The sequence below is a fragment of the Balaenoptera ricei genome, chromosome 11, assembly GCF_028023285.1.
Source record: "Balaenoptera ricei isolate mBalRic1 chromosome 11, mBalRic1.hap2, whole genome shotgun sequence".
NCBI lineage: Eukaryota > Metazoa > Chordata > Mammalia > Artiodactyla > Balaenopteridae > Balaenoptera > Balaenoptera ricei.
The window spans coordinates 31,802,727-31,826,997 of record NC_082649.1 but is presented as its reverse complement, the minus strand read 5'-3'; the positions used below and the strand labels follow the sequence as shown (position 1 = coordinate 31,826,997).

The following is a 24,271-nucleotide window of genomic DNA, read 5'->3' as shown; positions in this document are numbered from 1 at the left end:
AATATCTTTTTCCCTCAGTTTATTTAAAACACGCTTAACTGTTTAAAGCAAAGGAATTTTGCAATTGTATAGTTTTTTTTAATTGCTCCTGTCCTTTATGTTATGTAATATATATGACTAAGAATTTTACAGTTGCAAAGTTCTTATATTTTACATGAGGTGGTATAATATTTACTCTAGGTAGACTCTGGGAAGTTAAGGATATATGTCATAATGCCTAGAGTAGTGGTTCTTAAAGTGTGGTACAAAGACTTTGAGGGTCCCCAAAACACATTCAGGAGGTCTGCAAGGTCCTCCTTTTCCCAACTACGTATGTTTGTAAGGTGTATTTTCTTCATATATGCCAACCCAAACAACGTATCACAGCAGATTGAACACAGAAGTAGATTTGAGCATCCATCTGTCTTTTATTAAGCCAGCTGTTAAAGAGTTGCAAAAATGTAAAACATTGCCTCTCTTCTCAACATATTTTTGAAAATAAATTTTTCTTAAAAATATGTTGTTTATGCAAACATGTAATGGTTTTCATGTTTATTTTAATTAAAAATAAATAAAATTTTTAGTTTAATTTTATCTATCTATATCTCCCACATAAAAGACCCCGCTTTGGGGGAGTCTTCAATACTTTTTAGGAGTGTAAAGGGGTCCTGAAACCAAAACACTTGAAAATAGCTGCTGTAGAGCAAACACTCAAAAATAATGCAATGAGAAGCACTATTCACAATAGCCAAAAAGTGAAAACAACCCAAATGTCCATCAACAGAAGAATGGATAAACAAAATATGGATCAACAAAATATTCCAATGGAATATTACTCAGGCTTAAAAATGAGTGAAGTACTGATACATGCTACAATGTGGATGAACCTCGAAAACATTCTGTTAACTAAAAGAAGCTAAACCAAAAGGCCACATGTTGTATGATTCCATTTATATACAATGTCCAGAATAGGTCAATCCATAGAGGTAGTGTAGATTGACAGTAGCCAGGCACTGAGGGAGGGGAGAATAGGTAGTGACTGCTTAATGAGTATGGAGTTTTATTTTGGGATGATGGAAATGTTTTAGAAGTAGACAGAGGTGATGGTTGCACAACATTGTGAATGTACTAAATGCCACCAAATTGAACATTTTAAAACAGTTAATTTTGTTATGTACATTTTACCTCAAAAAAAAGGGAACAAAGTATAGTTAAAAAGCCAATAGAGAAGTTAAAATGGAAAAAGAAGATAGGAAAGGAAGAATAGAGGAACAAAAAACATATGAGACAGAGAGAAAACAAATAGCAGAATGGTAGACCTAAATCCAACCTTATCAAGAGTTACATCATCGGGACTTCTCTGGTGGCACAGTGGTTAAGACTCCGCGCTCCCAATGCAGGGGGCCCAGTTTTGATCCCTGGTCAGGGAACTAGATCCCACATGCATGCCGCAACTTAGTGTTCGCATACCACAACTAACGAGCCTGCCTGCCGCATCTAAGACCCAGTGCAACCAAATAAATAAATAAATATTTAAAAAAAAAAATCACATCATCCCATGACCTAGCAATTCCTCTTCTAGATATTTAAACAAAAGAAATGAAAACATGTATTTTCTTTTTTTAAAATTTATTTATTTATTTTTATTTTTGACTGTGTTGGGTCTTCGTTTCTGTGCGAGGGCTTTCTCTAGTTGTGGCAAGCGGGGGCCACTCTTCAACGCGGTGCGCAGGCCTCTCACTATCGCGGCCTCTCCTGTTGCATAGCACAGGCTCCAGATGCGCAGGCTCAGTAGTTGTGGCTCACGGGCCTAGTTGCTCTGCGACATGTGGGATCCTCCCAGACCAGGGCCCGAACCCGCATCCCCTGCACTGGCAGGCAGACTCTCAACCACTGCGCCACCAGGGAAGCCCGAAAACATGTATTTTCAAAAAGACTTGTACATAGATGTTTATAACAACTTTACTTGGATTAGCCAAGAACTTGAAACCGTCCGGGTGTCCATCAACAGGAGAATTGTGGTATGGTCATGTGATGAAATACAACTTAGCACAGTAAAAGAACAAACTACTGATATATGCAACATGGATAAATCTCAAAAACATGCTGAATGAAAGAAACCTTCAACAGGGCTTCCCTGGTGGTGCGGTGGTTAAGAATCTGCCTGCCAAGGCAGCGGACACAGGTTCGAGCCCTGGTCCGGGAAGATCCCACATGCCACGGAGCAACTAAGCCCGTGCGCCACAACTCCTGAGCCTGTGCTCTAGAGCCTGTGAGCCACAACTACTGAGCCCTCATGCCACAACTACTGAAGCCTGTGTGCCTAGAACCCATGCTCCTCAACAAGAGAAGCCACCGCAATGAGAAGCCCGCGCACCACAACGAAGAGTAGCCCCTGCTCACTGCAACTAGAGAAAGCACGCGCGCAGCAACGAAGACCCAAAGCAGCCAAAAATAAATAAATAAAATAAATTTAAAAAAAAATAAATAAAATACATTAGATCAAGATATTTAAAAAAAAGAAAAAAGAAAAAAGAAGACTTCCACAGAATACGTACTTCATGAATCCATTTTTACAAAGTTTTAGAACAGGCAAAATAATTTTTTAACCTGATTTTTTTTTTTTTTTTTTTTTTTTTGGTGGTGCTATGAGGCTTGTGGGATCTTAGTTCCCTGACCAGGGATGGAACCCGGCCCCTGGCAGTGAAAGCACCGAGTCCTGACCACTGGACCGCCAGGGAATTCCCTAATCTGATTTTTTAAATCTGATTTTTAAAAAAGTGGTTGCCTCTGAGGGTAGGGGCAGACATAGACTTAGGAAGGACTTGAGGGAACTTTCTGGCATGATGGAAATGTTCTTTCCTCATAGGAGTTGGGTTATGCTATTGTATGCATTTGTCAAAATTCATGTCAAAACATTTCCCAGTATGTAATTTTTCCAGTTTTTTTTAATGTGGTTAAAAAGCATATAAAAATTCCATCTTAACCATTTTTACATGTACGGTTCAGTGGTATTAAGTACATTCATGTTGTGCAACCATCACCACCATCCATATTCAAAACTCTTCCTCTTACAAAACTGAAACTCTGTACCTGTTAAACAATAATTCCCTGTTCCCCCATTCCCTCCAGCCCCTGGCAACCACCATTCTATTTTCCATCTCTATGATTTTGGCTACTCTAAGTAGCACATATAAGTAGAATCATACAGTATTTGTCTTTTTGTGATTGGTTGATTTCACTTAGCATAATGTCCTCAAGATTCATCCACACTGTAGCATAATGTCCTCAAGGTTCATCCACGTTGTAGCATAGGTCAGAATTTCCTTCCTTTTAAGGGCTGAGTAATATTACATTGTACGTATAGACCACATTATGCTTCTCCATTCATCTGTTGATGGATGCTTGGGTTGCTTCCACGTTTTAATTATTGTGAATAATGCTGCTATGAACATGGGCATACAAATATCTCTTTGTGACCCTGTTTTCACTTCTTTTGGGTATATACCCAGAAGTGGAATTGCTGGATCATATGGTAGTGGTATTTTTAATTTTTTGAGGAACGACCATACTGTTCTCCACAGTATGGCTGTACCATTTTACATTCCCACCAGGGTCCCCATATCCTTGTCAATACTTGTTATTTTCTGTTTTTCTGATAGTAGCCATCCTAGTGGGTGTGAGGTGTTATCACAGTATTTTTTTTTTTTTAACATGGAGCATTTCACAGAATTTGCATGTTGTCCTTGTGCAGTGGCTGTGCTAATTTTCTCTGTTTCATCCCAGTTTTAGTATATGTGCTGCCAAAGATATATTTTACAAACAACAACAACAACAACTAAACGTGCAAGAAGAGTTGAACTATTTTTGTTAACAAGAGTAAGGGTGGAAAATGCTAGGAAAAAAAAACCCTAAACAAATACAGAGTCTAGTTGATGATATGCATACTGAAATATTTAGGGGTGAAGTGTCCTGATATTTGCACCTTACTTTGAAATGCACCAAAAATTGGATGGACTGGATTGATCGATGGGATAGATGTGTGATAAGGTGATAAGGCAAATATAGGAAAATGTTAACAATTGTAGAATCTAAGTGGTGTGTATATGAGTGCTTACTGTAAAATTCTTTCAACTTTTCTTTATATTTGAAATTTTTGTAATAAATCTTTTTTGGGGGATGAAATTTTCTTTGTCTTGGATAAGTTTTGCTCCGAAGGACTGAGATTCCTTTAGTGAATGTGGGACACGAAGGGCTGAAAGGACCCCCTTCAGTAATGCTGAGCCCTCAAGGGGAAACTGTGTAGAACCAACTGGCCTGGAATTCGGACCCTGGAGGTATATATGTGTTTTGGGGTGGGAGGGGGAGAGAGTAAAAGGATCAAGGGGACCAGGTATGGAGAGTGGGAAAGAGGGAGGGCAATTAGAATCCACCTTTGAATTTCCATCTGGACAAGGAGATTACATATATTACTGGTTTTCCTGTTGTTTTAGGCACTTAAAGCTATAGAGAGTCAAGATAGCAATGTGAGCTAGTGGAAGTCAGCTGGCCGATTGGGCAGGATTTCCAAATGACATGGTAGTACCAGGGCCTACAGTTTGGTTCTCAGGATTGCAAATCCAGAAACTATAATATCTGGGTAGTTCCCTGGTGGCCTAGTGGTTAGGATTCAAGGCTTTCACTGTGGAGGCCCGGGTTCAATCCCTGGTTGGGGAACTGCGATTCTGCAAGGCATGTGGCACGGCCAAAAAAAAACAAACAAACTGAGTGCCCCAGTGTGCCCGGATCATGCTAGCCCACTTCACAGGCGATTACTACACAAGCCAGAATGAGGAGACATGGAACTGCCAAGTGGGTCAGACACTTGAGGCAGATGGCCATTGCATTCTGTCTCCCGTGGGCATGAGAACAAATGTCTTAAAAGCGTCCTTGGTGAGCAGAACAAGGTAGCAAGGGGAGTGAGTAGGATGATGGCTTAGTGGCTGACATCACTGACCTAGGGTGGCCAGATGCATGCCTGCAAATCCAACTGGAATGTTCACCTGGGCCAAACTTAGCATATACTATCCCCTGGACAGGGCTGGAGACACACTCTTGCATTCTTTTTTTCATTTTTTTTTTTATTGAATTTGTTACAATACTGCTTCTGTTTTATGTTTTTGTTTTTTTGGCTGCGAGGCATGTGGGATCTTAGCTCCCTGACCAGGGATCAAACCCACACTCCCTGCATTGGAAGGTGAAGTCTTAACTACTGGACCACCAGGAAAGTCCCAACTCTTGCATTCTTGACCCTTGGTCTTCTCCTTTCTAGACCCTATGCTTCTAGACTCCATGCATCTTCTGTTAACAGATCTTTTCTTCATATGACACAATGGATTAGGTTGTGACATCTCAAGTAATTATCCCATGGCTATTTTCCATGACATTTTTTAAAATTTAAATGTATTTATTTTATTTGTGGCTGCATTGGGTCTTTGTTGCTGCGTGCGGGCTTTCTCTAGTTGCAGCAAGCTGGGACTACTCTTTGTTGCGGTGCGCGGGCTTCTCATTGTGGTGGCTTCTCTTGTTGCGGAGCACAGGCTCTAGGCACGTAGGCTTCAGTAGTTGTGGCACACAGGCTCAGTAGTTGTGGCGCACAGGCTTAGTTGCTCCGAGGCATGTGGGATCTTCCCGGACCAGGGCTCGAACCCGTGTCCCCTGCATTGGCAGGCGGATTCTTAACCACTGCGCCACCAGGGAAGTCCTTCCATGACTTCTTAACCACACCTTTGCTTGCCACCTGTAGCAAGAGTCAGAGGTACATAAAATAACCTGTGGTTGGGGGGCAGGAGGTGCTAAGAAAGTAGAAAAGGTGATGGTAGAGATAAATAACCTGTTAAGTACACCAGACTATTTAAGTCAGACCCTTTTCAGGGTTTCTGATCTCTATGGGTTCTGTTTGGATTTTAATCCTATGGGTTTTCATGCCTCTCACTTACCCTTCCCAGATGGTACATGGAACCTTTTTTTTTTTTTTTTAAAGAATGCTTCCTCCTCCTTCCCCTTCATTTTATTTTTTAATTTTTAAAATAAATTTATTTATTGATTGATTGATTTGAATGCATTGGGTCTTTGTTGCTGTGCGCAGGCTTTTCTCTAGTTGCGTCAAGCGGGGGCTACTCTTTGTTGCAGTGCGTGGGCTTCTCATTGTGGTGGCTTCTCTTGTTGCAGAGCACGGGCTCTAGGCACGTGGGCTTCAGGAGTTGTGGCAAGTGGGCTCAGCAGTTGTGACTCGCGGGCTCTAGAGCGCAGGCTCAGGAGTTGTGGTGCACGGGCTTAGTTGCTCTGCGGCATGTGGGATCTTCCTGGACCAGGGCTCGAACCCGTGTCACCTGCATTGGCAGGCGGATTCTTAACAACTGTGCCACCAGGGAAGTCCTGGAACCATTTTTGATACCTTGGCGAGTGGCATTTTTCTGTGCAGTCTGTTCCTACAAATGCATTTTTGGTTTCAGCTAAAGCAAGACTCTACTTACCACTAATGTTGAATCTGATGGGATCTTCTCTCATCATCTCAGCTGCAGCCCCTAGCAGAGCATTCTTTACCTGATTGGCAGATAGGAAAGTGTACAACATCACTACCTTGGCTAACCGAGGTATTGTAGGTGTTTGTCAAAACTCATGTCAAAACATTTCATGGTGAACAGAAACAAACTCACAGACATAGAAAACAGACTTGTGGTTGCCAAGGGGGAGGGGAGTGGGGGAGGGATAGATTGGGAGCTTGGGATTAGCAGATGCAAGCTAGTATATGTAGAATGGATAAACAACAAAGTCCTACTGTACAGCACAGGGAACTGTATTCAATATCCTGTAGTAAACCATAATGGAAAAGAATATGAAAAAGAGTATATATATGTATAATTGAATCATTGAATCACCTTGCTGTATAGCAGAAATTAACACAACATTGTAAATCAATTATACTTCAATTAAAAACATTTTATGGTGTATAATTTAAAAAAAAACTAAAGCAATATTGAATCTAGTTGATGATATGCATGCTGAACTGTTTAGGGGTAAAGCGTTCTGATATTTGCAACTGGCTGTGAAATGCATCAGAAATAGGATGAATTTAGAGGTATTCATTTTAGACAGTGGGGAAAAGGACTCAAAGCTTGCAGACCATGTATAACAGAGCACCATCACTTAGATACTGATCTTTTTTTTTTTTTTTTTTAAATTTTTTTTTATTTATTTATGGCTGTGTTGGGTCTTCGTTTCTGTGCGAGGGCTTTCTCCAGTTGCGGCAAGCGGGGGCCACTCTTCATCGCGGTGCGCAGGCCTCTCACCATTGCGGCCTCTCTTGTTGTGGAGCACAGGCTCCAGACGCACAGGCTCAGTAATTGTGGCTCACGGGCCCAGCCGCTCTGCGGCATGTGGGATCTTCCCAGACCAGGGCTCGAACCCGTGTCCTCTGCATTGGCAGGCGGATTCTCAACCACTGCGCCACCAGGGAAGCCCCTGATCTTTTTAAAAGTAGTATTTATTACACATTTTTCTAATTTCAGAAGAAGAGCATGTGTATTGTAAAAAAGCTGAAGATTAAGTAGTTTCATTTAAGCGTGGTTGTGAGTGATGGGGTTGTGTCGTGGGCCTGAGATGCTTTGGTGCTGTGAGGGGAGGGAAGGGCAGGTAAGACATATGGAGAGTGTGTCAAGGAGCCCAGCCCTGTGGCTTGGCAGTGCGCTTGACTAGCCAACAGTGCTCACTGGGGGAAGTGTCTGGGTAGCTTTCCCAGGGGCTGCACAATTAAGAATCCACTCTCAAGCCAATCATCTGTTGATGGGCACTTGGGTTGCTTCCATGTCTTGGCTATTGTAAATACTGCTGCTATGAACATTGGGGTGCATGTATCTTTTTGAATTAGAGTTTTTGTCTTTTAGAAGATGTGGTATGTAGACAATGGAATATTACTCTGCCATAAAAAAGAATGAAACATTGCCATTTACAGCAACATGGATGGACCTAGAGAATATTATACTTGGTGAAGTAAGTCAGACAGAGAAAGACAAATATTATATGATGCCACTTATATGTGGAATCCAAAAAATAATACAAATTAGTCTATATACAAAACAGAAACAGACTCACAGACATAGAAAACAAACTTATGGTTACCAAAGGGGAAAGGGGGGGGAGGGATAAATTAGGAGTATGGGATTAACAAACTACTATACCTAAAATAGATAAGCAACAAGGATTTACTGTATAGCACAGGGAACTCTATTCAATATCTTGTAATAATCTATAATGGAAAATAATCTGAAAAAATATATGTATAACTGAAGCACTTTGCTGTATACCTGAAACTAACACAATATTGTAAGTCAACTATCCTTCAATTAAAAAGAAAAAGAATCCATTCTCCTATTAGAGTTGACCAAGGTCAGTGGTTCCTGTGGAGTGTTTTTTCCTTCCTTGAGAGAGTCTGGACTAAAGAAATTCTGTATGTAATGCTATGAAAAGATCTCCAAAAGTGAAAAGAGTAGTGTGATTGTATGCTACTACTGTGTACAAAGGATGGAAAAAAACCACACATCCATATTTTCTTGTAGTGCTCTGGAAGGGATATACGTAAGGAAGAACAGTGGTTTCTGCCAGGAGTGGGTGGAGGTGGGGTCTGTCCCAACCAGGGATGCAGTGGGAGGGAGGCTTTCCTTGTATACTTTTTTAGAGTTTTTGATTTTGCAAGCTATGTAAATGCATTTCCTATTGAAAAATGAATAAATAAAATGTAAAAAGAGAGGAAATAGGATAACATGAGACAGTGCTCTCCAGTGCCTTGGAACACATCAAAATGGGAAATGTTAAGGCTTTGGCATTCCATGATTAATCAGAATTTCAGTTACAAAGACCAGCACTACACTGTGAGAATCAGGGACTCTGTGTCTCACTAAGTATTGTGCACATGGCTCTGCCATCAAAGTGCATTATTTTGATATTGATTTTACTTCTCTTTGCTTTTTTATTTATTTTTATTTTTTTATTTTGGCCACGCCACGTGGCTTGCAGCATCTCAGTTCCCCGACCAGGGATTGAACAGAGGCCTCGGCAGTGAAAGCACAGAGTCTAGACACTAGATCACCAGGAAACTCCCCTCTTTGCTTTGTTTGGTATTTTGTGCATATATTCTACAGGTAAGTTTGTCATCACCCCCTTCCCCTTTCGCAAAGGTGTAGGGGCAGACCCCTGCCTATATGTGCGATTTGGAGATGCAGAAGTGTGTTGGCTTCTAGAACACATGCTGCAAAGGCCGGCATCCTGTGATGGCTGTGCCTCCTGGGAATCAAATCAGCTTACTCGTGAGAGCATCCGAATTCCCTGCGGCTTCCTTCTTTCTTGTCTTTTGGGCTTTTAGGGATGGAGATAGTCACTCTGGCTTTGGTCTACAGACATATGATGAGAAGCCCTTTCCGCAATAAGTATTTAATAAATTAACACAGATTTCCATTATCCCTTCCTGAAATGGGGCCACTGTCTGTCTGTAAGGATGTCTGGAGAGTGGAAAAGTAAACACAGAATTAGGAATCCCAACATTAATGCAATTTGCACTTGCTATCAGCTTACTGCCCTCGTCTTTGAGACGCCATTAAAAATGCATGCAGGATGTGAGTGAGATAAAACATATCAAAATTCAAGCTGATTCCAATTCACATTGACACTCCATTTCTCTGGTCCTCTGGCTTCCAGCGGCTTTAGCCATCTGGGACACAGGCCGGAGCCTGGGAGTGAGGGGAGAGAGCCTCTGAGCAGTGAAGGTGCTGCCATAAAGCTCAAAAGGCTCAATTCAAAGGAGGGTCTTTGCCACACTCACTTGGTCTGTGGAATCAGTAACTTATTTTATATTAATAATGGTAGCTCTCCCTTACTGGGCATTTACTGTATGCCAGGTAACATGCTTTCTATGTAGTAACTTATTTAATCCTCATAACAACCCAGCGAAATAAGTAACTATTAGTATTCCCATTTTACAGATGAAGAAACTGAGAGAGGTTAAGTGACTTGGTTAAGGTCACACAGACAGTGAGTGGTAGAGCAGAAATGTGAACCCATGCAACCAGGCTCCAGGGCCTAGCTTATTAACCACCTCTACTCACCTCCCATCTGAGTGTGTGTGTGGGTGTGTTTAGCACATATAATTCTAAAAAGCTCTGATATTTGGTTTTCTAATTCTTGGCAGATTAGGGAGTGGGGCCACTAGAAGCAAGCACGTGCATAATCTCAGGAGGCAGACTGGTGGGCTGGTGGTGACTGAGGAACAGAGAACCAGTAACCTCAAGCGGTCTGGTCCTTACTAGGAGGCAGTCCTGCACACTTCAACTGTCCTTGCAGGAACCACCAAACACAGTAGAGTAGCATGATTCAATTTATAAAGCTGACTGTGGCAGATACTCTAAGCTGTCCCTGCTATTCAATTTCCCCTTCTCTATCTTAGTAATAGAACCCTCAGCTATTCCATGGACCATGCTGCTGGATCTTATACTGCTAGGTGTGGCTGTGTAGCCCTTGGACCAGGAGCAGACGTGAGATGTACCAGGTCATACAAGCTCTGCCCTTCTGCCTTTCCTCTCCATGGGCTGGGATGCGGTCTCAGGGGACAGGGAAACACCCAGGGATTATAGCAAAAGATGTAAAGAGCTTGGGTCTCCAACTCTGGAGTCACCACGGGTGCCCTGGACTGTTCATTCTTGCATTGTTACATGCGAGAGAAACTAGCTCTCTTGTTGAAGCTGTTTTAAGTCTCTCTTAGAGCAGCCAAACTCACAAGCCGATGGATACACCCAGGGCATCAAGGAAAGGTTATGTTACGTTTGCTGTATTTTGTTAACAAGTCAAGGAAATATTCAAAGCATTTTAGAAAGTGTTATGATAACAAGTTTTGAGGCCTAATAGGAGCAACTTTAATTATTTGGAAACATCCCCAGAAACTTTTGAAATGCTGGCAAAAAAAGAGCATACTCTACTTGGTTGATGTGATAAGCAGAATATGTAAATTCAGTTCAGTTCCACAAATATTTATGGAACAGCTACTTCATGCCAGGCAAGGCCAACAGAGTCCTTGTCCTCAGGGAGCTGACAGTCAGGGTTGGGGGTTGGGGGTTGGGGGGTGCAGGAACACAGACAGATGAGCACATGGATATAAAAAGTGATCAACGCTGGTGGGCACACACCCTGCCCTGAGTTGGGACATCAAGGAAGACTCTTCATTCGGAAGCTTTGCTGGCCACTGTTCCACCTCTTGGCAGGGTTAGGTTTTCCTTAAAGAGACAAGTACTTGTGTTTTATGGAAGTTAGGGCTGAAAAGCTCATTCAGAGGCCTTGAGAAATGTGACCCATGAAACTGACACCTTGAGTTTCCCCCTTTCTTCTTTCCTTCTTCTTCCAAGCTCCCCTCATCCATGGGATAGATTCCAGCAAACTTTTAAATTCTACTTTATTATTATTTATTAAAGTACGGTTGATTTACAATGTTTCAGGTGTGCAACAAAGCGATTCAGTTACATATGTACATATATCGATCTATTCTTTTTCAGATTCTTTTCCATTATAGGTTATCACAAGATATTGAATATAGTTCCCTGTGCTATATGGTAGGTCCTTGTTTATTTTATATATAGTAGTGTGTATCTGTTAATCCCAAATTCCTAATTTTTCCCTCCCAGATTCTAGCAAACTTTAGGGTGTTATGGTGCCCTCTTGGGATGTGGGTTAAAAGATACTCCCTAGGATATACCTTCCAGGAATCAGAAGGGTCTTCAGCTGAGTATCTTTTCTTTCATCTTTGAATAGTGGTAAAAGTGGAAGGAGCAGCCAGGAGCCTGAGGAATTAAAACAGTGTCCACAGAAGCATGGTCAGCGCTCTCTCTCTCTCTCTCTCTCTCTGTCTGTGTCTCCTTCTTGTCCTCAATGACAGGCTGATAGACGATGGACCAATTATCTCAGTCTGGCTGTCAGTTCTGTGGATGATGATGTTACCCTTCCCCGAGCAGGGGACTTTGGGGATGATAAATTAAAGGTATTAGAAGGCACTTGGCAGACTGGGAGAAAGAAAGTCAGTAATTAATGACTTCAGAGCAGTCTTGCAGAAATATTGATGCCTGAGAGACACTTGATGTTTTCTTTTCCCCAGACAGTATTAACTCCGGAAAAGAGTCCAGATTATGATAGTTAGGGCAGAGGGGTGAGTTGCAGAACACAGAGGAGAAGCAAGGAAACCTGAAGTAGGGCGGTCATGTGAACTGTCTTTCCCTGAATGGTGGTTCAATGCTGGCTTCCTTGGGGTCTCACTCCAAACTTTTTGCTGACCTTTCCAGTCTCCAAAGTTAAGACCTGGGCCTGATTTTAGCTGAGCCCTAAGTCAAAGCCAAAATCCAGCAGTTTATGCTCATGAACTTAAAAAAAATTGCCTATAATTTTATTTTAAGGAAAATTGTTTTCTTTCACACACACACGTACATACACATACATAGACATGTATAAATGTATATACACACATCTGTAGACACATATATATATATCAATATTTTTATTTAACTTTTAACAAGGATTGATCACATTTGTTTTTCATGCAAAACTTTGTGACCAGATTTTTTTAGAGAATTCTCTCCCTGGCAGACCAGTGGTTAGGACTCAGCGCTTTCACTGCCAAGGGCCTGGATTCGATCCCTGGTTGGGATCCCGCAAGCCAAGTGGTGTGGCCAAACTGTCACCCGCAAAAAACAAACAAACAAAAAAAACCCAGATTTTTAAAAAAGATACTAAAAATGGAATAAATAAAATACCTAAGCAAAAAGCCCTTGAATTTTGCTGAAATGGAATTTCAATTATAAATGAGAAGGCTTTGATTTATCCTGGATGAGTTAATATTGTCCTCTTTGATAGAATAGATAAATATATTGAGCGGTAACTATTTGGCATGCTGCACTAAGTACTTGAATTTTAATCTAATTTCTCCCAGAAAAAAAAAAGAAGTATAAAATTGCTTCCTGATGTTCTTAGGAGAGAGAATGAAATCCATCTCATAGCCTTAGCAAGCCCTGTGTCCTGAGCCCTGCCTCTCTCTCCTTCATTCTCTGTTGTTTTACCTGATTTCATTGTCTTCACTGCGCTTATTTCTATCTCTCATTCTCATATTTCTGTGCTGTTTAAAAAAGTCATTGAAGGGAATTCCCTGGTGGTCCGGTGGTTAGGACTTGGCGGTTTCACTGCCGTGGCTCGGGTGTGATCCCTGGTCAGGGAACTAAGATCCCACAAGCCAGGTGGTGTGGCCAAAATTAAAAAAAAAAAAAAATAAAAAAAAAAATAAATATATATATATATATATATATATATATATATAATACATATACATATATACACACACACATATACATATATATATATATAAAATACATATATACATATACACATACACACATATACATATATATAAAAGTCATTGAAGATATAGACCATAAACTGGTGGTTAGCAGTGGGGAGGTGGGGGGGGCAATATAGGGGTGGGGCAGTGGAAGATACAAACTATTGGGTATAAGATAGGCTCAAGCATGCACTGTACAACACGGAGAATATAGCCAATATTTTGTAGTAACTGTAAAGTAACCTTTAAAAATTTTGTAAAAAATTAAAAAATATTTAAAAGTCACCAAAGTATAACATAGGTGCAGAAATGTGCACTTAGGTGAACTGCTAGATGGATTTTCCAGTGGTCATGGACTTTAAAAACATTTATTTTTATTGTAAAATATACATTACATAACATCTACCATTTTAACCATTCTCAAATACAGTTACATTGTTGTGCAACCATCACCACCATCTGTCTCCAGAACTTTTTCACCATCCCACGCTGAAACTCTATACCCATTAAAGAACAGCACCCCATCCCCCGACCCCCAGCCCCCGTTACCACCATTCTACTTTCTGTCTCTATAAATTTGACCACTCCAGGGACCTCCTATATGTCCGTGGACTTTCAATATGAAGTGGACTGGCTGTGGCCCTGAGACCAGACACCATGTGTCTCCCATTTCTTTTCATTTGGTGTAAGTTTATTAATGTCCACCTGTGTGATGACAGTCCCCAGCCAGCAATGGTGCCTCGAAGACTGTTCTCATGGATTTTTCTCTGATTTTCTGTCATCACCGTGAGAAACTGCTATGCAGCTGATGTCTCAGTGTCAGATCACGGCCTCCAGTGTAATAGGAGCTGCCAACTTCACAGTTAATTTCCCTTGCCCGCCTCAGTAATAAGTGGATTCGGTTATGTGCTCATCGGTGATACGAACACCATCTTTTAGAATAAATCTAAGTCATGCTTGAAGGATGCTGCCTTCCAATAATGATGATTTCTGAATGTATCTTCCTCTGCTCGGAAAGACTTGCTTTCTGAATCTGAGGGCTTTGTATCCAAGAGTGTCTGTTTAAAAGAAAAATGTGTTAAGTATGCAGCTCTACCTCTTTCCTGCCCTGACCCCTTCCCTAAATCTGAATCCTGTTTAGCTGAGGAAGGAACATCTGGAACTCTTCAAGGCCTGTTTCATCTGGGAGAAAGGCACATCTGGTTTAGAATGTTTCTGGAAAACGAAAAAGCAGAATAGGAATTTGAGAAGATGGAAGTGTGATGAGAGGACATGTCCATTCCTTACTTCAGAGCATGAACATCACGAGCATGTTGGTTTGGAGGAAGTGGGCAGTCCTGCAGCCAAGGCCTTACTCTTTCCAAAGCCCCATAGAGTGAACCAGTGAGCAGTACAGGTGTCAGAAAGCTGGACCACAGTTTGTTATAGGCGTTGGAGATGACTGGAGAGGAAGATGTTTTTCCCTTCACTTATACGGTAACAAGGACCAACAGCCTCCTAACCCCATGGCTGTTTTGGTGGAACTCTTGAGGATGGACTTGAAATTCACTGGATGAAATGATCATTCTCAATTCATCAGACCCTCCCTGTACTTGAATTATACATCCACACCCTGTACCGTGGGACTTTGTATTATCCCCCACTGGTGTGGATGGAGTACATGTCCTCACTTCAATGGTTTTGAGTTTTCCCATGTATTATAATTTGCTTTGGCCAACAGAATATGGGTGGAAAGGATGGTGTGCCAATTCACTCAACCTGTCTTGTGCTTATGCCATTTGACATGAGAAGAACATGCCTTGGGGATGTTCAGCAGGATGCCTCCTGCTGATTTCAGGAGAATGAGCCAAATCCTGTGGAGTGAAGCTGAATCTAAGGGACACCCTGGAGCCAAGCTGACGTGAACCTGAAGCAGATTGATCTTAGCTGACTTCTAGACCCATGAGTGATAAGAATATATGCTTGTTGTAGGTCACTGAGTTTGGGAGAAGTTTGTTACAGAGCATTATTGTGGCAATAGCTGACTCATACAAAGACCAAAATGCAGAAGCAGAGAGAAAAAGGGTAAGTGAAGTAGGTGGCTGACATACGAGTAAGGAAGGAAGTGGTGGTGGGATCTGAGGATAGAGCAAGTAGGGAAAGGCCTCCAAGAAGAAGAATGAGGTGGACGAGAGGAAAGGAATACTGCAGCTGCAGCTCCCTCAGACGGGTGGTGGGAAAGGAGCAGTGTACGCACACGTGCGTGCGCACACACACACATCCCCTATGCCTCTGGTGAGCACTGGGCCTTTACTGCTGTCTTTGTTCAGTGTTGCCAATGTCTGAGAGGTTTCCTGGGAGTATAAGTTTGATTCCTAACAGGGTCTAGATGTCCAGTTTTGGGGTCTACCTGGGCTTATGGTCACATTGTGTCAGTGGAGCAATAAAAGAATCTAAAAAATATGACAATAGTGAATACAACAAAAAAGAAGCAGACTCACAGATACAGAGAACAAACTAGTGGTTATCAGTGTGCGGGGGCAATATAGGGATAGGGGAGTGAGAGGTACAAACTATTGGGTGTAAGATAGGCTACAAGGACATATTGTACAACATGGGGAATATAGCCAATATTTTGTAATAACTGTAAATGGAGTGTAACCTTTAAAAATTGTATAAAAAATAAAAATAAAACCAGCAAAAAAAAAAAAAAAAAAGAATAAGAAAAAAATGAGTGCTCTAAGGACAGAACTCTGCTGAGTGTGTCTTGGCTCTATTAGCTGGAATGCTCCCTAACTCTAACCAGGTATTAACACAGGGAACCAGCCCTCCAAAACGCAGATGCCTGGTGTGAGCTGGGTTCTGTAAGGTCTTATGACCTTGAGGAAGTTAATTAACCTCTCTGGGCTGAGATTTGGAGATAATGGAAAGAAGAATATTACCCATCCCACGGGACTGTCACGTGAGTAAGCGAGAGTGAACATCTGACACAATGCCTGGCCCAGGGTAAGCCCTCCATAAATCAATACCAATAACCGTACTGCCATTTTGAAAGGAGAACGGGTATCTGGTGTTGAGTAAGAAATGGACATATCTTGTTTTCCTTGAGCCCAGATATTTAGTAAAGGTAGGAGTCCCTCCAAATGGATGATACCTGACCAAGCCCTGGACTGTCCCTGGCAATCCTCTCAGCAGAAAGCAACCCTCCCACCTTTGGGTACCTTCTTCCTCAGACCATGTCAGCCCCATCTCCCAGCTTTTGTTTTCATTTTTTTCTCTTTTTCTCAGGGAAGTCTGTTTATTCTTACGCTTGTAGGGAAAAAAAGGTGGACCTGAAGGAGCAGAGGGCAGAGGTGGGCAGGACACCCCATCTCACCACCAGCTTGGGCTGTGGTTGTACTATTTTCTAGCTGGCTTTTCTACCATGAGCTAGGTGACCTGTCTGTCACACCTATGTTTTATAAAATGGATCACATGACCTTTATCACAACATCAGCTGGGGTATTTTTCCTCACACTGGTCTCTGAACACTAACTTTTTTTTTTTTTAAGATTTTTCTCTTCTAAATTCTTTTTAAAAAATATTTATTTTATTTATTTTTATCTTTATTTTGTTTTTGGCTGGGTCGGGTCTTTACTGAGGCACGTGGTCTCTTTGTTGCCCCGCGCGGGCTTCTCTCTAGTTGTGGCGTGCAGGTTTTCTCTCTCTAGTTGTGGCGCGTGGGCTCCGTAGTTTGCAGCACGTGGGCTCTCTCGTTGAGGTGCGCAAGCTCAGTAGTTGTGGTACGCAGGCTTAGTTGCCCCGCAGCATGTGGGATCGTAGTTCCCCAACCAGGGATCGAACCTGCGTCCCCTGCATTGGAAGGTGGATTCTTTACCACTGGACCACCAGGGAAGTCCCTCTGAACGCTAACTTGAATTTATTTTCCGAGTTTACTGTGTACATTTGCTCCAGTTCTGTCTTGCACCCTCCTTTTCCTGGGGAGAATTTCCTAGATTTGCCTGGATTCCCTAACCCAGCCATTTTTACATTTTTCTTTGAGTTTGTGTGGCGGAGCCCATCCACCCCAGGAGGAAGTCTTCCCCATTTGCGTCCTAAAGCTGGTCCTTCGGAAGGCTCTTTGTCCCTGGTCCTGGCTCAACACCTGAGTGGGAGTGGGACATGAGGGGGTTTAGCAGCCCTCCTCACAGAGTGCAGGGTGAGCAGGGTAGGGGGGATGACCTGACCCCTTCCCAAAGGCCTCTGGCTCTTCAACAACTTGCAAAAGTGAAAATTGCATCTACTGTTTTCTCTCCTCACCCCTTCCCGGGGACAACAGAACAGGCCAGATGCTGTTCAGCTCCTCTTGCATCTGATTTGAGCTGGTACTTCGTAGTTAGAGAAATCAGTTATAGAAGGAAATGCTCTTAACAAAAGAGCATACTTAGTGGCTTCTTAACGCGTGCATGTCATGCTAAGCGCTTTACATGTGTTTATTCATTAATCCTCTCAATAACCTTGCGAGAGCACATACTGAGAATGCTCACAGTAGTGAGGGCCCTGGCTCTGAATCTAGAGAGAGCTGGTTTAAACTCCATCTTTGCCAGTTACTAATGGGACTAGTACTTTACCCCTCTGAGTCTGTTTTTCATCATCTGTAAAATGGGGATGATTCTTACAACACTTTACCATTGTAAGAGTTAAATGGGATAATGAATGTAAAGAGATTGGCACATCATAGGCGCTCAACTGGGGAAGGGACTGGGTTTTACTCACCTTTGAATCCCTGCCCCTAGCGCAGTGCCTGGCACATAGGAGGTGCTTGGTAACTGTTTCCTGACCTGAACTGATGGTGCGGCCCTTTGAGCATTTGGGAACTGGTGGTGGTAACAGGTTCTGAGGTACTAATGCTCCCTCTCGTCCATCTTTGCCAGGCCCCCTCTGCCTACCACTGAAGGTTTTCAAAGACGATGGTGCATCAGTAATCCACTCAGCACCCATTTCCCCAGCGCCCTCTTTGTAGGAGGCTTGTGATGCCTCCGCCTGAAGGCATCAGTAGAGAATCTCCCATCACATTTTATTTCCCATGTCCTGGATTACACTGCCCTCTGGTGTGTGCTTATGGGACAGCATGTCAAATGAGGGTTTGTGGTGACTCTTTCTTGACTTCGGGGAAGAGAGGCTCCCATACTTGAGCTGTTTGCAGTGCAGCTGGGGGGAGAGGTAATGTTTAAGACCCACCCCCCCAATTTAGGTTGAAACTCTTGAGGTTTACCAGACACAAGAGGCTTTTTACCGGTGTCCCTGACTGCTGGCTATCAAACAATGCCATCCTTCTAGGCTCAAAGTTTCTTGCCACTGTTCTGTTAAGACCCGAAAGGAACAGGAGTAGAGTTTATTTGATATCACTCCCCCTCTGCTGCCTGGTTTCCTCTAATGCCCGGACACCTAGTTCTTACAGCTGCCTCACCTTGTGCTCTAAAGGGTCTGGGATCGCAGCAGGCCAAGCAAGAATGAGAATGGACCCTCCCCATCCGGTGCCTGCAGCACCCGCGGGGTCCACCTGCTTCCACCACCTGCCTCACTCTGCTGTCCCTTCTCAGAGCTGAGCCCCCAATCAGTAAACGCGAAGGGGGGTTCCGCAGGGCAGAGGGGTCGGTGGGGCTAAGGTCCAGCTCACCTTCCTCTCACCTCGCCCTGGAACCTGCTAGAAGCGTTTGCCTTTTACGATTAGGTTGGATCCTGAAACTGCCGATATGCAACCACTTGTGACCCTCAAAAACAGCAATTTCAAAACAGAAACGAAAACAAGAACAGAAAAACATCATGCTTAGACACGTAAACCCTACTTCTGCTAGTGGTGGCCGCGGAGTCCCAAGTTCCCCCGTCTCATTCAGACCCAGCTCACGGCACGGAAGGATCCCAGACTGCAGAGCAGCAAGGAGGGCCCTACAGCCCGAAAGAAGGTCGAGTTGATTTCGGGGGCCCGGGATCGGCCCCACTTCCTGCGTCAACCCTCTGTTCCCACGCGGGTCCGCGGTGACCTCCACGCCGTGCTTGGTTTGGGGGGCGCAGCCAAAAGAGGAGACGCCAGTGGGAGACCCTGGAGAAGCCCGTCTTGCCGGATGGTGCTCGCCCTCCAGGTTGTACCAGCAGGCTTTTCCGGGAGCTTCAGGAGGTCTCGGGCTTCTGGACGCATCGAGCACCCCAAACCCTCACCTCTGCTGCTGAACCCGGGCAGCCCAGCTGCGCACGTGGGAGGCTTCCGGGGCTCCGCCGCCCGGAGAACCCCTTAGGTGACTCCCGTGCCCTGCCAGACCTCGGCCAAGCGCAGGAAGCATCTAAAACTTGCCCAAGGGATGAATGCATAGTGGCCCGGGAGGCTTTACATCTGCAGAGTAACGGAAGGTTTACGAGCCCGCGGTACGCAGGACACCTAGGATGAGAGAGGGTTTCGGCTCTGCGATCTACCCGCCTGCCCCACAATCTCCGGACCAACACGTCTTGATGTTTTGAAACCTGGTGATGCAGGTTAGAGGCCTGGTCTCTTTCTTTCCAGGAGGATGCAAATAGGAGAGGGGCTCAGCTCAGGCCATTTAAATCAACAATCCATCCACCCATTTATGCATTCATTAAACATGGTTATTGAGTGTCTATATGTGCTAGGCACTGTGCTAGGTGCTTGGTACGTAGCAGTGAACAAAACAGACAAAAATCTCTGCCTTCTTGGCATTACAGCATTTTAATAACTATGCTGTTGCCCAGCTAACATTTCTATTAGACATGTTACCTCTTCTACCATGGGATAATTAAACAGATAAAGTGTGGTTTAAAAAAAAACTTTAATAAGAGGAAATGATCAGGATATAATGTGAAATTTTAAAAAGCATGCTAGAAAGTTGTATATGTAGTTAAACTCCACTTATGTTAACATATATGTTGGGAATTCCCTGGCGGTCCAGTAGGACTCTGAGCTTTCACTGCCCCAGCCCGGGTTCCAACCCAGGTCGGGGAATTAAGATCCTGCAAGCCGCACGTCGTAGCCAAAAACAAACAAACAAAAAACCCCAACAAAAGCGAAAACAGAAACACTTATGTGCATAGAAAAAAGGACAGGGAGAAAAGAACTCCTAAATATTAGTAGTGGTGTGGCAGGTTGTATTTTCTAAGATGGTTACAACAAGGTCCCCCACCCCCTAGGCTCTTCATACAATGTGACCTGGATTCTCCCAGTGAGAGGTGTAGTCAAAGTTCCCTCTCCTTACATCCATGGCTATGGATGCTTCTGCCTGATTCTCCTGGGATGCTCCTATTTGGAACCCAGACACCATGCTTCGAAGAAGTACATGGAAAAGCCATGCGTAGGTGATATGGCTAAAGCCCCAGCTGAGGTCCCAGTTTATGGTCAACACAAGTCACCAGACATATGAGTGAGAAAGGTCCAGCCACCTTCTGACTGCAACCACATGATCCCAAATGGAAATACCCTAGCTTAGCCTAGCCAACCCCCAGAATCAGGAGATAATAATGATTGTTGTTGTTTAAAGCAATTTGGGGGCAATTTGTTATACAGAAATAGATATCCAGAAATAAGTGTTTTATCTAGATTGTGGGATTATGAGTATTAACAGTATTTTAAAATATCTTTCAAGATTTCTACAATGACCACTTTTTTGTAATAATCAGTAAAAAAATTTTTTTATAGTCACTAAAAAGATTATTAAAAATAAAAACACAGTCTAATTTTTTTTTTTTTTCACTTCACCAAGGGAGGAATTAGGCCAGAATTTGAATTGAGGGACTTAAACCAGACTTGGAGAAAAGCTTTGCCTGCACGATTGATTACATGCTGGTAAGTATTAGTAAGATAAGTTTAAGTTGGTATGATGGAGAGAGTGGTAGATTTGGAATAAGAAAACTTGGAAATGAAACTCAGTTTTCTGGGTGACCTTGAGCAAGCCCTTGCTCAAATTCAGCTTTCTATTTTGAAAAATGCAGCTGGCAGCTTAAGGAAGATAACATCCACCAGGGAGCCTGGCCCAGAAAAGGCACTCTGAAGTGGCAGGTGATCTTGTCTAATCCATGCCAATTATAAGCGGGCATCTGCAAGCTCTGTGGAGGGCTTATCCTTCACTGCCACCAGAGGCTACAGTCCCGATAATGAAAATTGCCTGGAGAAGAACCACAACTCTTAAAAAGAAAAGAAAAAAAATCCAGAAACACTAAGCCGCTTTTCCAGCGGTCCTTGCCCACGACGCCCCACCAAGGCTGGAGACTCTAGTTCTGCCCCTTCAAATGACTCCATCACGTGCGGAGGCCCAAAGAGCCCCGGGATACAGAGGGAGGAGGCCCGGGAAGCCCCGCCTGGCCGGAGGCGGCTGCCGCTCGTTGCTGGGCAGGTGTCCTGGCAACCCCAGAACGCGCCGCCGCTGGAGGAGCAGGTGGCGGCGGCGTCCCTCTTGCCCTTGGTTCTTGGTTCCTCGGCCCGTCGTTCGACAGTTCGGCTGCCGGTTGGGGTTGGTGCGTTGATGTCGGCTGCATCCTCCTTGGAGGTCTCCGAGCGTAGAGCCAAGCCTCCCCTGGCGGAAGGGGTGGAAGGCGCATCTCGGTGGGCGGGGCGAGAGCCCAGGGGAGCTCCGCGGGCATCCAAACCGGGAAACGCCCAATCAGAGGGTGGGAGGGAAGCTCTTATTAAGAGGCCAACCCTGCCCTCTTGACTTTCAATGGCCCGTGGAGTTTCTGTTTGCTTTGACTGATGCCTTTCTTGAAAAGGTCTTTTCTTTGTCTCCAGGTTGCTTTTAATATTTAAAACCGACACATGCATAGCTGCGTCCATGGACACTGGAAACTGTCCACGGGGCTGTCATCTCCCCCCCATCTACACAGCGATCTGCAGCAGTGAGCTGGAGAAGGTTCAAGAGAAAGGAGACTCTGGCATGACCAAAGGAGAGAGGAGATACAGTTGAGTTTAAGAAATCAGGAGGGCTGGGTGGGAGTTGGTTGCCCTATCCAAGTACACTAGAGTGAGAAGGCATTTTTTAAAAATTAATTAATTAATTTTATTTGTTGATATTTGGCTGCGTTGGGTCTTTGTTGCTGCGTGGGCTTTCTCTAGTTGTGGTGAGCGGGACCTCCTCTTCATTGCGGTGCGCGGGCTTCTCACTGCGGTGGCTTCTCTTGTTGCGGAGCACAGGCTCTAGGCCCGCGGGCTTCAGTAGTTGTGGCTCGTGGGCTCTAGAGTACAGGCTCAGTAGTTGTGGCGCACAGGCTTAGTTGCTCTGCGGCATATGGGATCTTCCCGGGCCAGGGCTTGAACCCATGTCCCCTGCATTGGCAGGTGGATTCCTAACCACTGCGCCACCAGGGAAGCCCAAGACGGCATTGTTGAAGTTTAAAAGGAGGCTAGTTTGGGAGCATGTAAAAAGAACTACTTGTATTAATACTGTCTGTATTAACCCAAGATCTGATAAGGCAGAGAGCAGCATCAAAGTAGAGCTTTCATAAATGACCTCTCAGATCTCCTAACAGTAAAGAGGTATATTACAAAGAGTAATGGGGGCCAGAGGTTTGACCTGCCCAGTGCTTCAGTCAATAAACGATGAAACTGGGATTTGACATGAGTCTTACGGTCTACAAAGCCCAGGGCCTTTCTTCTTCTTCTTTTTTTTTAAATCTTTGCTCATATATTAGATTTGTGGCATTGTTTATTGGATGGGACAACTCAGGTGGAAATTATGAACACTTTAGTGAAAGGTTTAAATTAAATAATGGATGGCATGATTGGTTCTTAAGGCCGAGGAGGATGTTTGGGAGCGCATTTGCCTTCAGAGAACAGTGCCATGGAGCAGAACAGCCCCAGTCTCTCAGAAAACCTCTGAGTGAGTACATATAGGTGGGTGGCCTTCATGCTGCAAAAAGGGATTGTAGAATGCTCTGTCTCTGCCCCATCAGATCTGAGCTTGGTCTCTGGTCTCCTGTATTCCAGGTCTGTGATCTCTTAATTTGTAAGTGCCGGGAGAGGATGGAGGTATGATTTACTACCCACCTACAAGCGGGCGCCAGTAGAGCAGTAGGAGTTTGAGCCATTCACTGCCCAACGTGGCTAGTTCAGCAAGGAGAAAAAGGTTCTGGGATTCTAGCTTTAAGCTCCAGACCTTTCTGCAGTTTTCAGGTTGACCAGGGATAAAGGAGGGACCTGCTGTTTTAAGGGTGGGTGGAGGGGCTTCAGGTTTCTGAGTTAGGGGTACTGGAAGGGCACCAGCATCTGAGATCTCCAGACCACATTAACCAAAGATCCATGGCTTCTTTTTCTGCTGGGTAGGGGTGTCTACTCAGGACACCACATCTGAGCTCAGCTTCACACGGAGCCCACGGGTTTCAGGAAGGAAAGGGGCTCCATGAACCAGCCGAGGATGAATGCATAACTGTGGGGATATATGCATTTATCCAGCAGAGAGGGCCCACTGCTTTGATTAATTCTTGGGGGAGTCTGTGATCCAAAAAAAGGGTTAAAAACCACCATCCTAGATCTTTAGTTTGTTTGTTGAGCAGATAAGCAGGGATGGGAAACTAACTTGGCTTGCTGTATTATTTTCTCCCCACCAGACAGTGCTATGGTGTAAATCTGCTGAGATGACAATTGTGTGAAAGTGCCTTGGTTATGTAAGATGTTATTCCTGCCTAAGGAAATGGAAATAATTATCGTGAATTCCACAGATGTTACGAAGAAACAGACTTTCTATCTTTTTTAAAAAAATTAATTAATTTTTGGCTATGTTGGGTCTTCGTTGCTGCGCACGGGCTTTCTCTAGTTGCGGTGAGCGGGGGCTGCTCTCTGTTGCGGTGCGCGGGGGCTACTCTCTGTTGCGGTGCGCGGGCTTCTCATTGCAGTAGCTTCTCTTGTTGCGGAGCACGGGCTCTAGGCACGTGGGC

General features: G+C 43.9%; 1 protein-coding gene and 1 non-coding gene across 6 annotated transcripts in view; one reads left to right on the top strand and one right to left on the bottom strand.

The window, feature by feature from the left end:
• The window catches only part of SPATS1 (spermatogenesis associated serine rich 1), a 53,883-nt gene that overhangs the window by 7,640 nt on the left and 21,972 nt on the right, over positions 1–24,271 (top strand). For 3 of the 5 annotated variants that reach the window (XM_059938592.1, XM_059938589.1, XM_059938587.1), the window contains exons 2-4: positions 19,074–19,870; positions 21,109–21,191; positions 22,131–22,300. In XM_059938592.1, the coding sequence (XP_059794575.1) occupies positions 19,865–19,870; positions 21,109–21,191; positions 22,131–22,300 (259 nt within the window). In that variant the 5' untranslated portion in view covers positions 19,074–19,864. The remainder of the gene's footprint in view (positions 1–19,073; positions 19,871–21,108; positions 21,192–22,130; positions 22,301–24,271) is intronic. The other 2 variants (XM_059938590.1, XM_059938591.1) reach the window with 2 other exon arrangements.
• Positions 3,688–3,792, bottom strand: LOC132375474 (U6 spliceosomal RNA). Its single transcript, XR_009506024.1, has one exon. It is a non-coding gene; the product is annotated as a U6 spliceosomal RNA (small nuclear RNA).